Source organism: Chironomus tepperi, unplaced genomic scaffold (assembly GCF_022539635.2).
Source record: "Chironomus tepperi strain 1889 unplaced genomic scaffold, CSIRO-AGI_Ctep_v1 contig_445, whole genome shotgun sequence".
Taxonomy (NCBI): domain Eukaryota; kingdom Metazoa; phylum Arthropoda; class Insecta; order Diptera; family Chironomidae; genus Chironomus; species Chironomus tepperi.
The window spans coordinates 6,824,220-6,837,139 of NW_027226567.1; the positions used below are offsets into that span (position 1 = coordinate 6,824,220).

The 12,920-nt window shown below is 32.9% G+C and overlaps 1 protein-coding gene across 2 annotated transcripts in view; it reads left to right on the forward strand.

The window, feature by feature from the left end:
• The window catches only part of LOC139098359 (TOX high mobility group box family member 4-A-like), a 195,883-nt gene that overhangs the window by 145,345 nt on the left and 37,618 nt on the right, over nt 1–12,920 (forward strand). For both annotated transcript variants that reach the window (XM_070650533.1, XM_070650532.1), the window contains 2 exons: nt 4,191–4,300; nt 6,195–6,330. In XM_070650533.1, the coding sequence (XP_070506634.1) occupies nt 4,191–4,300; nt 6,195–6,330 (246 nt within the window). The remainder of the gene's footprint in view (nt 1–4,190; nt 4,301–6,194; nt 6,331–12,920) is intronic.

Sequence of the window (12,920 nt, forward strand, 5' to 3'; positions counted from 1 at the left end):
CATGATTACATCAGGGTAATTTCTTGTCTTACTGTTAATACAGCGACTTATCGGTGTCTTTTCAAACACGGTGCGCTGTTCGGTCACTAGATTCGGTCGCAATATCTTCCTTAATGATTTCAAATGGATCCAATTCCGGTTTTTTAATGTGTATGATACACTAAAATGATAAATGGCAAGTGAGAAATTTCTTCTTTTGAGTCTCGAACCCATGACTGAAGTTCGATGATGAAATAACTAAGTAACTAAAGACTAAGCCATTTCGGCACCGAGCCACTTAGACTTGTGCACCCTGATTATGTCTTTGCGAATTTTTCACATTATTAGGCTACCTCTTCTTGTTCCTTGGATCCCAAATTTTAGACAGACCTAAATCGCATAATATGAGTACTACTAAGGGTAATCATAGTGATTTCTAATATCCAATTGTTCTAGCCGTATCTACTTTAAAAATATTCTGAATAAAAGAAGTCTTTAAATCGATCCAATACACGGCTCCATCGGGACTTTTGTCATGTGATGAATTCGGTTTACATACATCTGACACCATGTCAGAGTCTCACCGGCTTAATGCCAAATTTTGGATCGATTAAATTACTTCTGCTATTAAAGACTAATAAATCAAGTGCATTTGGATCATGTCGCAACATACTTTTGCAATCATTCAAATCCACTTCAATTTGATCATATCAATAGTCTAATCCTTACACCACACCCAACCCATTAGACGATAAAGTTAAAGATAAATTATTATAATGTTAAAGATCAACTTACATATTCATAAACTTTTAATATAATTGAGATGTATTTTTTCGGATAATAACAAACAAAAATTTTTCTTTTCTTCCTTCAATACCATTTATGTTCCATTATATGTGACAGTAATGGACATGAGACGTTACATTGTATCACATTGTTTAACTCTTATTCATTCAATTTTTTTTTTTTATTTTATCTCCTATAAATACATTTAATTTATGAAATAAACTATCAATACATTGTATGTGCGTATTCATTACAGCACAAAAATCCCATACATTGTTGAAAATTTTCATTAATTGAATGCGAGTGACAAAAGAGAATAAAGAGAAATCCAACAAGAATTAATGAAAAATTTAACAGAAGAAGAATTTAATTGTTTAGGAAAGTGACAAAAGGTCTTGACAAAGCAATCATTGAATTAAAATGAATAATGGATTCAATCACGCAATGGCTTTCAATAAACTTTTTTATGGAAAATAATTAAGCATAAAAAATATTTACTTTTTTTTTTGGCATGCTTGCCACATTTCAGTCAATTAGAGTGGATTGTTTGAGGTGATTTTGATTTTTTTTGGGGAAAATTGATAAAGTTGTGCTTTGAGCTTTTGTTGTAAAGCTATTTAAATAATTGAAAATTTGAGATTTTTACAGCTTAATAGGATTATTGAGCTTAATCTATTGAATATGTTGAATATTTTAAAGGGATTTTGGGAGATAATCTTTGGTTATGGATTTTAAAGTTCAAAGCCGATTGATATAAATTGACATGCTGTCCATATGATGGGCACGCAGACTTTATAATTAGATCCAAGGGGGTTCCTCTTGTTAGTGGCTACTAATTGGGTGTCACTACCATCCTTCGACCTTTTGTTCCTATTTATGCTGTTAACTAGATCATTGGTGGGTATCATATGTAACGCGGCACACTCGTGTGCCACCATAGATTTTTGATCAAGACTTGCCTCCAAGGTGTGCTGCAAGAAATAAAAGGTTGCCCACCAATGTCCTAGATCATATTTTAAATTATGACAGTATGTTTATATCAAACTTTAAACTATAAACTTACAGAAGATTCATGCCATAAAATGAAATCAGTTGCCAATATCTCCAACATTATTTTGGCACGGTACGGTTGCACTACATTACTTTGCTAATTATACCACTTTATTGTTCAAGTTGTGTGGTTATATCGTACCAGACCATGTTAATATCGAATTCCACACTGAGTCCACTTAATGATTTAAAACCCTACCCTATCCTGGTAGGCAGAACCATCCTTGTCTTTCCGTGCCGTATCTTGGGGCCCGTGCTCCCAATCGTCTCTATGGCTCCGCTTCTGTATCCTAAAATACTCCCCTACTCTTACTCCGCCTCAACTCTAAGGTACCTTAGCTAAGGTAAAAAAAAGTTAGCCTAGAACAGACAAGATAGAAAATAAAGTATCCTGCTAACCCGGATGCCCTGATCGCAAGTCGATTACTACCTCTGCATAAATCTAAACGTAAAGAGGTTAAAAATTCCAAAATCTGAATTTCAAGCAATTTAAAATATCATTTAACAGACAAAATCGTTCTCGAGAATAGTTAGGTCATGGCTGTTAAGGCTATTAATACTTTCATTAACGTCACTAAACTTAATTCATTTAAATTCCTTTCAATTCGATTTAATAATGAATCTACAAGTTGAAAATCAGACACAACATTGTCTCATCAAAACAACACAACTGAACAATTGACTTTATTCATTGCCTCAATCTTATCTTATCAATAAATTAATCGATTACTTGAGAATTCCCATAAGGTCAAGAAAGATGTTCAAATAATAAAACTTTTATAGGACATGAAAATTGATCAAAAAAAATAAAATAAAATCTACGAAAATTTTCATGCAGCTAAAATCGAATGATAATAAAAGACTTCGAAGAACTCAGTATTTCTTCGCCCCAAAAAAAAAAAAGGTCAAAGCTTATTATAATCTTTCCCAGAATAGCTCTAAGCGATGGTTTGTCTTATAAAAATATTTTCATGAGGTTTATAAAATAAATATAGATGGAAGTATAAGTCCTTGGAAGTAGTATTAGATCAAAATTTTGGAAGATTTGGAAAGAGATGTGTGGGTGAATGTTGATAGAGTGTATCTAGGACTTAAAAGTTTGTTGGAGATTCTTTGAGAATCTTTTTATTGTAGAGCTTGAGGAATTACTGTAAATTGGTATGACTTTGTTAGAGATTTGTAAAGTCAGTGTTAATATAATTTTAGACTACAAAAGTTAATCCTTACCAGAATCTTAATAGAGCGTCTTTTAGAGATGCTAGATGCATCTTAATTTTGGACAGTAAGCAGTCGAAGTAATTAAACTACTCGATCGGAACACATTCAGTACAGTATACTCACTGTAGTGTAATCATTGCAGTATACTCAATGTGGTATATTCATTGTAGTATAATCAGTGCTGTATACTCAGTTTAGTATACTCAGAGTAGTATACTCAGCGGAGTATACTCAGTACAGTATACTCAATCTAGTATATTCAACGTAGCATTATCTGTGCTGTATACTCAGTACAGTATCATCAGTGGAGTATACTAAATACAGTGTACTCGGTGGAAGAATACTAAATACAGTATACTCAGTGGAGTATACTTAGAAACAATTGCTGAATTTGATCGATAATTGGTGCCAACATTTGAATGCTTTGCGATTTTTGGCATTTGTAGACATTAGGAATCGAACAGTCAACCTTCAACTATCCATATCCAATTAAACTCAAACATCTAGCCATAGAGTAACTTTATTACCAGGTCACCTCCATTTAACCTCAGATAATTATAACTTCCACAAACTAACATCCAATTAGTCCATAAAAAATCAAAACTAACAAATCCAATAATCCATTTAACACATAACTACGTATTTCTCATAAAAATACCAAACAGTCAATGACTCATATTTGCAATATCAACCATAACTGCTCAGTTACAAAATTCTATAAAATTTAAAGCACGCACAGAAACTAAAAAAATAATAAATTCGCATAACACATTTAAAGTCATTGGGAGAGAGAGGAATAAAAATGAGACAAGCAAAAAGTCATTACAGTAAAGAGACAGAGAAGAAGTGAGAGAGAGAGAGAGAGAGAGAGAGAGAGAGAGAGAGAGAGAGAGACACACACAGAGAAAAAAAAGAGATTGCTTCGCTGCCCATTGGAATTTATGTTGCAAACGTGCAATGAAACTAATGAAAATTTATTGCGTTGATTATGATTTATGGACATTTCTGATGCCAGTTTTTTTTTCCTTTCATAAATTGGAATCTCCTCATTGCAATTTTTAGTGTTTTTTTTTTCTCTCAATTGTAAATGATTAAAATAGATGGCAATGTCATTGGATTGAATTTAATGAAATTACATCATCTCATTTTCATTACAGAATGCTTTTAAAAGTCAACCAAAGGAGCCGGACGCAATTAAAGGTGGCGCAAAGAAGACGGCTAAAGCACCAGCCAAGAAGAAGAAGAAGGATCCAAATGAACCACAAAAGTAAGATTAAAAGTTGTTTCTTAATTAAATTAACTGGAAATGGTATCATTGTTAATTAAATTAGAGTCAGTCTTGTCAAAAACTTTTTCTATGGAACTAACGCATCTGGAAATAAATCGGTGCAGGTTTCTTATTATTGTCGAGGAAAGTTGAATAATGAGTTATAAAGTTTCTTGATATTATTTAATTTGGTTGAATGATATTGTTGATTGTTATTGGAGATGCTGGTTGGTAATGATTCATGGATTTTATAATTGATGTCGTTGTCTTGTCTTTATTTAGTTTATTAGACGAAATTTTGAATTTCTGGAAGATTTAAAGCAAGAATTTGACTAAAATTACTGAAATTTCTTTATAATCTCATTCAAATACACTTAAATACTTACACCTTGATCTCCTTGCCATTAATATGTAAAGATCCAAGCAATCAAATCATTATAAATTCACTAAATCCAATTAAATACATTCTTTGAAACATTATTTCACTTTTCTTACAAAAATGTCAACTCAAAGGGAGTCAAACTACATTTTTTATCTCGTTGCAATCTTAACAAACATAATTTGAATCTCAAAAGTCCGTTATTTCAAAATTGATTCCTTATCACGGAACTAAAACAGAAAATGATGAGAATAAACATAATAATAATATTCATCATAATCACCAAGACATTCCTGTACATATAAAGAATATCAAAAAGAAATAACATTACAAAAACAGTAATTCAAAAGTAAAGTAAATGAGTAAAAGATAGAATCTGTGATATCCTTGCCACAAGCAATTTATACTGTTTCATGACTTTAACTGCAACTGATGTCTGGCAGTTTTTATTGTTATTCTTCATCTTCTTTAATGTGAGAGAATTTCATCTGAAAATGAGAAATGTAGTCACGACGTTGTGGGCGGTTAATCAAAATGATTTGACTTTAAGTCAAAGTCATGTTTCGTTTAATTGTGCTCATTTTTGTGCTATGGCAAAGAATAAGAATCTGTAATTAATTTTCTGATTTAATTCAATTAAAAGTTCACTTTTTGGCAAATGAAAAGGTGAAACTCGAGGAAGAAATTTTTGGATTCATAATATGAGGCACATGATGAAGAAATCTAAATTGCATGCAAATATTTAATTAGACTCCATATAATCTAATCTCATTTACGTTTTGCAAATTGATTAAATAAGAAGTAAGGAATTTTGTGGTTTGTTGGAGGATATAGTTGGGTTGACTGTCATTTTGGAATGATTTGATTGTTATTTTGTATGAAAATCTGTTATTTTTGAAGTTTGTGGTCATGATATTGCCTTGAAATTAGCTAAAGATTACTTTTGCCACTTTTTTATGTAAGATTTTAAAGTAATGACGTCAAAAATAGCAGAATTGACAGAATTAAGTCAATTAAACTTTTCGAAGTGATGAATCCAACAAAAACTACAAAATCATCATTGACTCTGGATTTCAAATTTTAATTTTACGTTAAATTCCTGCCATAGTTAAAACCCTAAATTCAACCCAAAAATGACAGTTCCAGAAAAATTTGACTCTCACTGCCTCCCAAACTTGACTAATTTTCTGGCTTTTAATTAAGAATCTCCAAATTATGAAGCATAAATGAAAGCAAAACAACATGTAAATACAGTAAAAAAGAAAATGAAAATCTTCATCAACAAACATAAAATGCCCAACCGAGGATAATTTTCTATTGGCAATTACATCAACAGCATACAAATTGATACTTAACTAACTAATTAATATTCAAGTTGATAAAGTTAATTAAGGTGCTATTGTTTGTATGAGTCTGCATTTGGCAATTATGACTCAATTCAGAAGACAATCTTCATTTCATTTGATCGCATGCTTATATCCATTTACATTCAAAAAATGTATTTCATTATTGCAGGCCCGTATCAGCATATGCATTATTCTTTCGTGACACACAAGCAGCTATAAAGGGACAAAATCCGAATGCATCATTTGGTGAAGTATCGAAGATTGTCGCATCAATGTGGGATGTTTTGGCACCAGAACATAAAAATGTGAGTATTTACTCTTTCTTTTGCAATTAAAAACACTAAATTAGAGAATTTGTGGCAAGAAAAATCCATAAAATATGGATGAAAATTATCATAGAAATTCAATTTAGTGCCAACAGTTGTGTAGGATTCTTCTTCGTACTTGCTTTGCTGGATATAAAAAATGCAAATTTAATGTTAATCGGTTGTTTATTTTCCATCCATTTTCCATTCCTTCTTGCTGATTCGCATTTTAAATCATTTTATTCAACAACAGTGGAGTTCCTCGTAAAAAAAAAATGAAAATTTTCACATCCATAAATTTTCTTTTCGCACCATAACTTTATTTTTTATTTAATTACTAATCCGTTCTTTATGTATATCTATATATAATCCCACCCACATAACGAATGAATGCTCAAGCAATTAAAATTAAAATAACACAAACATTTAAAGCATTGCACAGACATAATTTTTTTTTACATATATTTTAGAATCACTTCCGCTAGCGATTTATTGGCTTGAATTTACTTTTTTTTTTTTTGAAAAACTTAATTTATTTTGCGGAATTAATTACAAGATTTTTAAGTGATTTTGACTAATTTGCATTTCGTTGCTTTGTTTAAAGTGAGTCGAGGTGGCTCGGTAGCGTAATGACTTCGTCCTTTGGGACGTATTCATTTTCACACCAACCCAGCGATCATTCGATGATGAGTTCGAAACTCAGCATTGGAAATTTTTCGCCAATGTCCTTTTTCGAATCATTTATGATGCAAATGTGGTTCAAATCCTTAATGGTGGACTAAAAAGAGTTTTGCGTTGTCATCAAAGTGGTCTTTGATCCTAAATTTGAACTTTTAGTAGTAGTTTTAAGACTCAGAGGTCAAGGTGATTTTCAGACTTAAGCTGATCTGGATAATCAGAGATCTATGCGATCAATTGAGGTCAAATTTTGATAATTCTGACCTTCAAATCGATTAAAATATGTTTGTATCAAATGAGGACAAGAGGAGTTCCAACTATGTTATCTGGGAAGCTTTTTTGGTGGTACAGTGTCCTGACGAATCCTCCCCAAATAGCCAAAGTCGGTAAATCGAATCAAAATCCGACACCAAATCGGCAAAATTCTGACATAATGTCGAATTTAAGTCATCAAGACATCAGTCGCGATGAATAAATAAATTTTTAAATTTTTCAACTCATAAATCATATAAAAAATTACAAAAGTCCTCGTGTTATTGATCGAGGGACTTAAGCGCATTTTTGTCCCAGCGATCAGTAATTGATTAATACACTTACAGAACTAAAACACAAGATCCAGTAAGATCCAGTTCACTTTCAGACTTAAAACACAAGATCCAGTAAGATCCAGGTCACTTCTAGACCTAAAAACCAAGATCCAGATTACTTTCAGACCTAAAAACCAAGATCCAGTAAGATCCAGGTCGTTTCCAGAACCAAAAACACAAGATCCAGTAAGATCCAGATCTTAAAAACAAGATCCATATAAAACTTCCACAAATTTAAGAACATCATCATTTAACGGATTTTCTTAATTCAAACCTCATAACGATAAAAAAAAATTCAAACATTGTTCAGTAAACACTGTTAAAACATCGACAAACATTGGAAAACACTTTAAAACAATGAAAAAACGTGTTGTTGTTTTTGTTGTTGTTGTATATGAAAATGAAAACTGTTAATTATAGTATTTATGCGTTGATTTGAGACTTCTAAATGACCGATAACCCAATAACATGATAGAACGAAGCTATTAAAACAAACCAGAGCTCTCTACGATGTCTAGTTTTCGAGATCTCGCGTTCCAGCCGAACGAACGAACGAACGAACGAACAAAGTGCATTATTAAGCTACCTTTTTGAAAACAAGTTTCAAAAATGCGCTAAAAATTCTCGCCTTAAATGTATGCAACCTAAAAACTCACATTTTCCCCGTATTTAATCGCACAGCAAATAACACACTAAAAAGCCGAATTTAAAGTATTAAGTGAAACAGCAAGTGCTAATTAACACTCAAAAAACAAAAAAAATCTGCGATAACACAAAAAAAAATCTGCAACATAAATGAAAAAACTTTTTATTTATTGCTAAAAAAACTTTCCAGACACAACAGAAAGGAAACGAATTTGTTGCTAGAATAAAAAAAAAGTTTTTTTCTCACATTTTTTTCCGTTTATTGTCTGTGTGGTCGATTTCATCAAAAAAAAATTAAAAAATTTTCTTCCTAACTCATTATGAAAAATGTTTTTAAAAATTTTGTTTAATTAAATTTTTGTTAGCAGTTTTTTTGAGATGGAAATAGAGTCGGTTTGGAGGTGTTGAACTGTAAGATTTGGGAAGAATTTTAACTTTGAAACTAAGCTCTGAGTTGAGAGAGTTATGGTGTGGCTGGGAAAGGGTTTTTACGGGTCAAAATGCATTAGGAGCAGCAATAGAGTCAGGCGGATTGCCTTTTAGCAGAAGCACCTGGACTCTTAGTCGGAACATGGTCATTAATTAAGTTGGAAGGGGTTCGAGGGAAGAGGATGAAGGGGGTTTTGTGGGTTGGATTAGAGAGGGTTGGTAGAGGGTTGGTAGAGGTTGTAGATATTGGAGGGTGTTGGAAGAGGTTCAAGGGGGTTGGAAGAAGTTGAAAGGGTTTGGAGTGGATTGTAAGGAGTCGGAGGAGATTGGAGGTGGTTGAAGGGAATTGAAGGGGTTTAGAGTAAGTTGGATGAGTTTGGAGAGTGTTGGAAGTGATTGGAAGAGGTTAGAGCGGGTTGAAGGGGATTGGAAGGAGTTGGAAGAGTTTGGAGGGGGTTGGAAGGAGTTGGAGGTGTTTTGTCGGTAGTTGGAGGGGGTAAGAGAGAATTGGAGTGGATTGGAGAGAGTTGGTAGAGAATTTGTTATTAATTGTGGTTACACGTCAAAATGCGCCCCAAAAACTCTCTCAAATCATTTCAAATAAACAAAATTTGTTTCAAAAAACATCCGCGTTTTGAACCAAAAAAAGCAAAACTTCCCTTCCATCACATAAAATAAAACAAAGAAAACAGCAGCAAAGCAGTAAAAAACATAAACATTATTATTCACATAAATTGAAATGAATTTGAGTTGTTGAGTTCATTTTCACATGACGAAAACAAATTATGCATGGCATTCCTGACTGCTGTACATGAACAAACAAATGTTCTTCCACCTGCCCCTCCATCCCTTTCACACCTTCTCACATTTTTCCGTACGAGAAATTAAATTGAAATTAATAAATAACACTTGTGTGTGAAATGTTAAAATTGTTACTTTTGTGGTTATGCTGTTCAGCATAGAAATTTTTTTTCTGAGACTTAATTTTTGTGTGTATCTTGTGTTGCCATCCGGCTGCTTTTCCATCCATTTGTTTCACACTCTTTTTGTTGTTGTTGGAAAAATGTGAAAATTTATCAAGATTTTTTGCTCAGAAATTATTTTTTTTTGTTCCACCCCACACTGTACATGAGCATTACAGACGGTACACCGCAAAAAAACAAAAAAAATTAGTAAACAATTCTACAAGGTAAATTATTAGTTATTTTGTGCCAAAAAATATAAAGTTTCACTCCATGAGCATTTCCACAGTTTTTGTACTGGCTTCATAGTGAGGAGAATATTTTCACTGAATAAGCCTTTTTTATTTTACAATTTGACATGATGATAATAGTTTTTGTAGGTCGACCGGAAAGGAAACATTTTTCATATACAATATTAATATTAAATGCTTCCTGTGGAAAGAATTGTTTGTGTTGTTGAACTCATAACAGGGAAAATTTTGGTCAGTGTGATTTTTTTAATTGTAAAGTTGAGTTGGAATTTGGGGGGTCACTTGGAAATAGGAATGGGAATTGACAAGGGGTAGTCAGTGATAGAGCTAGTTTTCGGTGACATCTATGGAAGGCTTTAGATTACAATTGATCTGCTAGTGCATAATTTATTAAAACTGGTTCATTCTTTCCGAATTATTTAGTTACTTACTTCACTGGCCGTACAGATCAAGTGTGATCCATGGCCTTCCTCAGTCGGTTCTTGAAGCTGGCTCTATCACTGGCTACCGCTTGCCAATTACCAATTCCAAGTGTTGTCACTATCGACAGCTTCTTTCCATGAGTTCTTGGGCCTACCACGAGATCTCTTACTTGATCATCCGAATTGAGATGGTTAATGGAGTAACATACCCACTTCCAGAGCAAAACAAAGCATGAAGAGAAACCCGACTAGACTCCGAATTTCGATTGACTTCCAAATGTCTGCTAACTGTAGCTTTGTACCTCATATGACTTGGAGCAATCCAGAATAATTTTTTTTTTTTTTTTTGAAGTAGATAGGGAATCTGGTCAGATTTCGGCAATGGGTCCTGGTGCGCCTTCGCCAAGGAACTAAGTAAGGATTTAACTCTCAGGAGGAAGTGATTAGTTCCAATTTGATAACGAAGTATCCGAAACCCTCCTCTGGATGTACCTCTAACTCCTTTTATTACAAATTCAGTCCTTCTATCAATATATCCGTATCTATGAAATATCCAGTACTAAGTTGTCAAACAATATTGTAAATTTGACTAAATTATGTCCATATTACGTCCATTAACTCCCTAAATTTAAATATTTTCACCATAATTCCCATTTTCTTATCCATTTCATCACCGATAAATTACAAATGAAATATGGAAGTGAAATTGAAATTTCTAAAAAAAAAAACCTTTAATTACATGATAATTACATAGAGGAGAGCAATTAAGGGAATATATACTGACTTATTTAAGGAATATAAATCCATTCCCTTCTTTTTATCACACAACTATCCCCAAAACAGTGATAAATAACTTCCTGATGTTAACCTACCTTTTTTACACAAAGAACTCTTCATTAATCTACAAAAAAAACTCATTTTCTCATATCTAAATGTTGATAGTTCCTCCCGTACTCTACAAGAAGCATGAACGAAAATGAGGAACAAAAAGGAGGCAAAAAAAAGCATGTCAAATAGCCTCATAATTGTGCGGAAAGGTTAAAATCAACTAAAGACTTTTATGAAAAATGACTTTTGACATGCAAATTCATTTCTGTTAGTGCTGTTCATGCCATTGCTGTATGATAAGTAAAACTTTCATTTTCTTCTTCATTCTTTCAACAATTTCTTTTCGTTTTTCCCTGATTGGTATGGTTGAGAAAAAGAAAAAGAATCGAGGTTAATTGTTGAGGTGAATTGATTAAGCAGCTATGAAAATAAATAGCAGTGGAATTTAGTGTCATGCAACAGTTGATAAAATAATATATATAAATTATTCTAAAAATAAAGGAGAATGTTTTGAAAAATCGATTGGATTCACGTGGCAAATTGAAGTAGGACAGTAGGGTAATTTTGAGCAGTTTTGAGTATAGGAAACTAGGAAACAGAGTTATTGTGATTCAATTGACAAAACTTGTATTCATCCCATACATTATTTGGGGAAGTTATTGAAAAATCAGTTCTATCTTACTCTTAAGCTTCTCATAAGCTTCTTTGTACAGTTTTATCTCGAATAAAGCAGTTTATAGTCCTCTAGAGTGGACAAAAATACGTTAGAACTAGTCATCAACTGGACATTAACTTTTGTCCATTCGGACCTTCTATACTGCCTGTTTGTAGAGCTGCCACCCTACAGGTAAGGAGTATGAATAAGCTGTTGATCTATTCCTTAAATACTGATCCCGGCACAACTTTAGTTGACAGCAATGTTCTTTGCAAAAACAAAAAGTACCACGGGATGATAAAACACTTGACTTGTTTGGGCAGCCACCATGTGAGATCGACAGCCTCCCCAAATTCTCTATGTAGACTGATTTTTGTGACTGATTTCTCAATCTTAGCGTCTCAACATAGTAATTTCGATTAGCACAAATCGGTTAATAGATCAAAAATCCGGATCCGGGTCTGTGTGACTCTGACTTACTTTAATGGATAGAAAACATTCTGTCATGGTTCAGTAATACAACTACGGTACCTAAAATCGTTTTCTTTGTCTGTTAGGATTGGTACCGGATCCTGACTCTCCGTTTGGCGTTCATACTGGCTGTTAAAAATAGGCGGCTTAAATTCTTTATTTGTGTCGCTCGTGAAACTGAATCCTAAAAGTCCAAAAGTCAATTTTGCGCGTTGCATAATAAGTGAACTATATTCTCAAACTGCTGTAAACATTGTTATCACTTGTTATTGTAAATTCACATGAATCTTTCAGACTTTTGACATATCAAATTTCCTAAAAAAAAACAATAACTTTTTAAAACAAACTCAAATTTATCGAGAATCTTCAACAACCACACACAGTGGCACTTCCAGAAAAAAAAATTCTGTTAATTTACAATCAACAAGTCTCGAACAAATTCTTTGAAATTGTCTTAGTCATCAAAAAAGTATACATTTGTATAGGACGGCCATCTGCTCTATTTTTGTCAGCATGCTGCTGTACTTTTCAGCCTTGCTGCTGTGTCCCGAAAAAGCCTCAAAACGTCTCAAAAGTCGAAAACTTCATACAAATTTTGGATTTTTTTTAGAAAATTTGAACATTTTCGTTTTGAAGGTCCGGGTTCAAGCCCAGGACTGAAA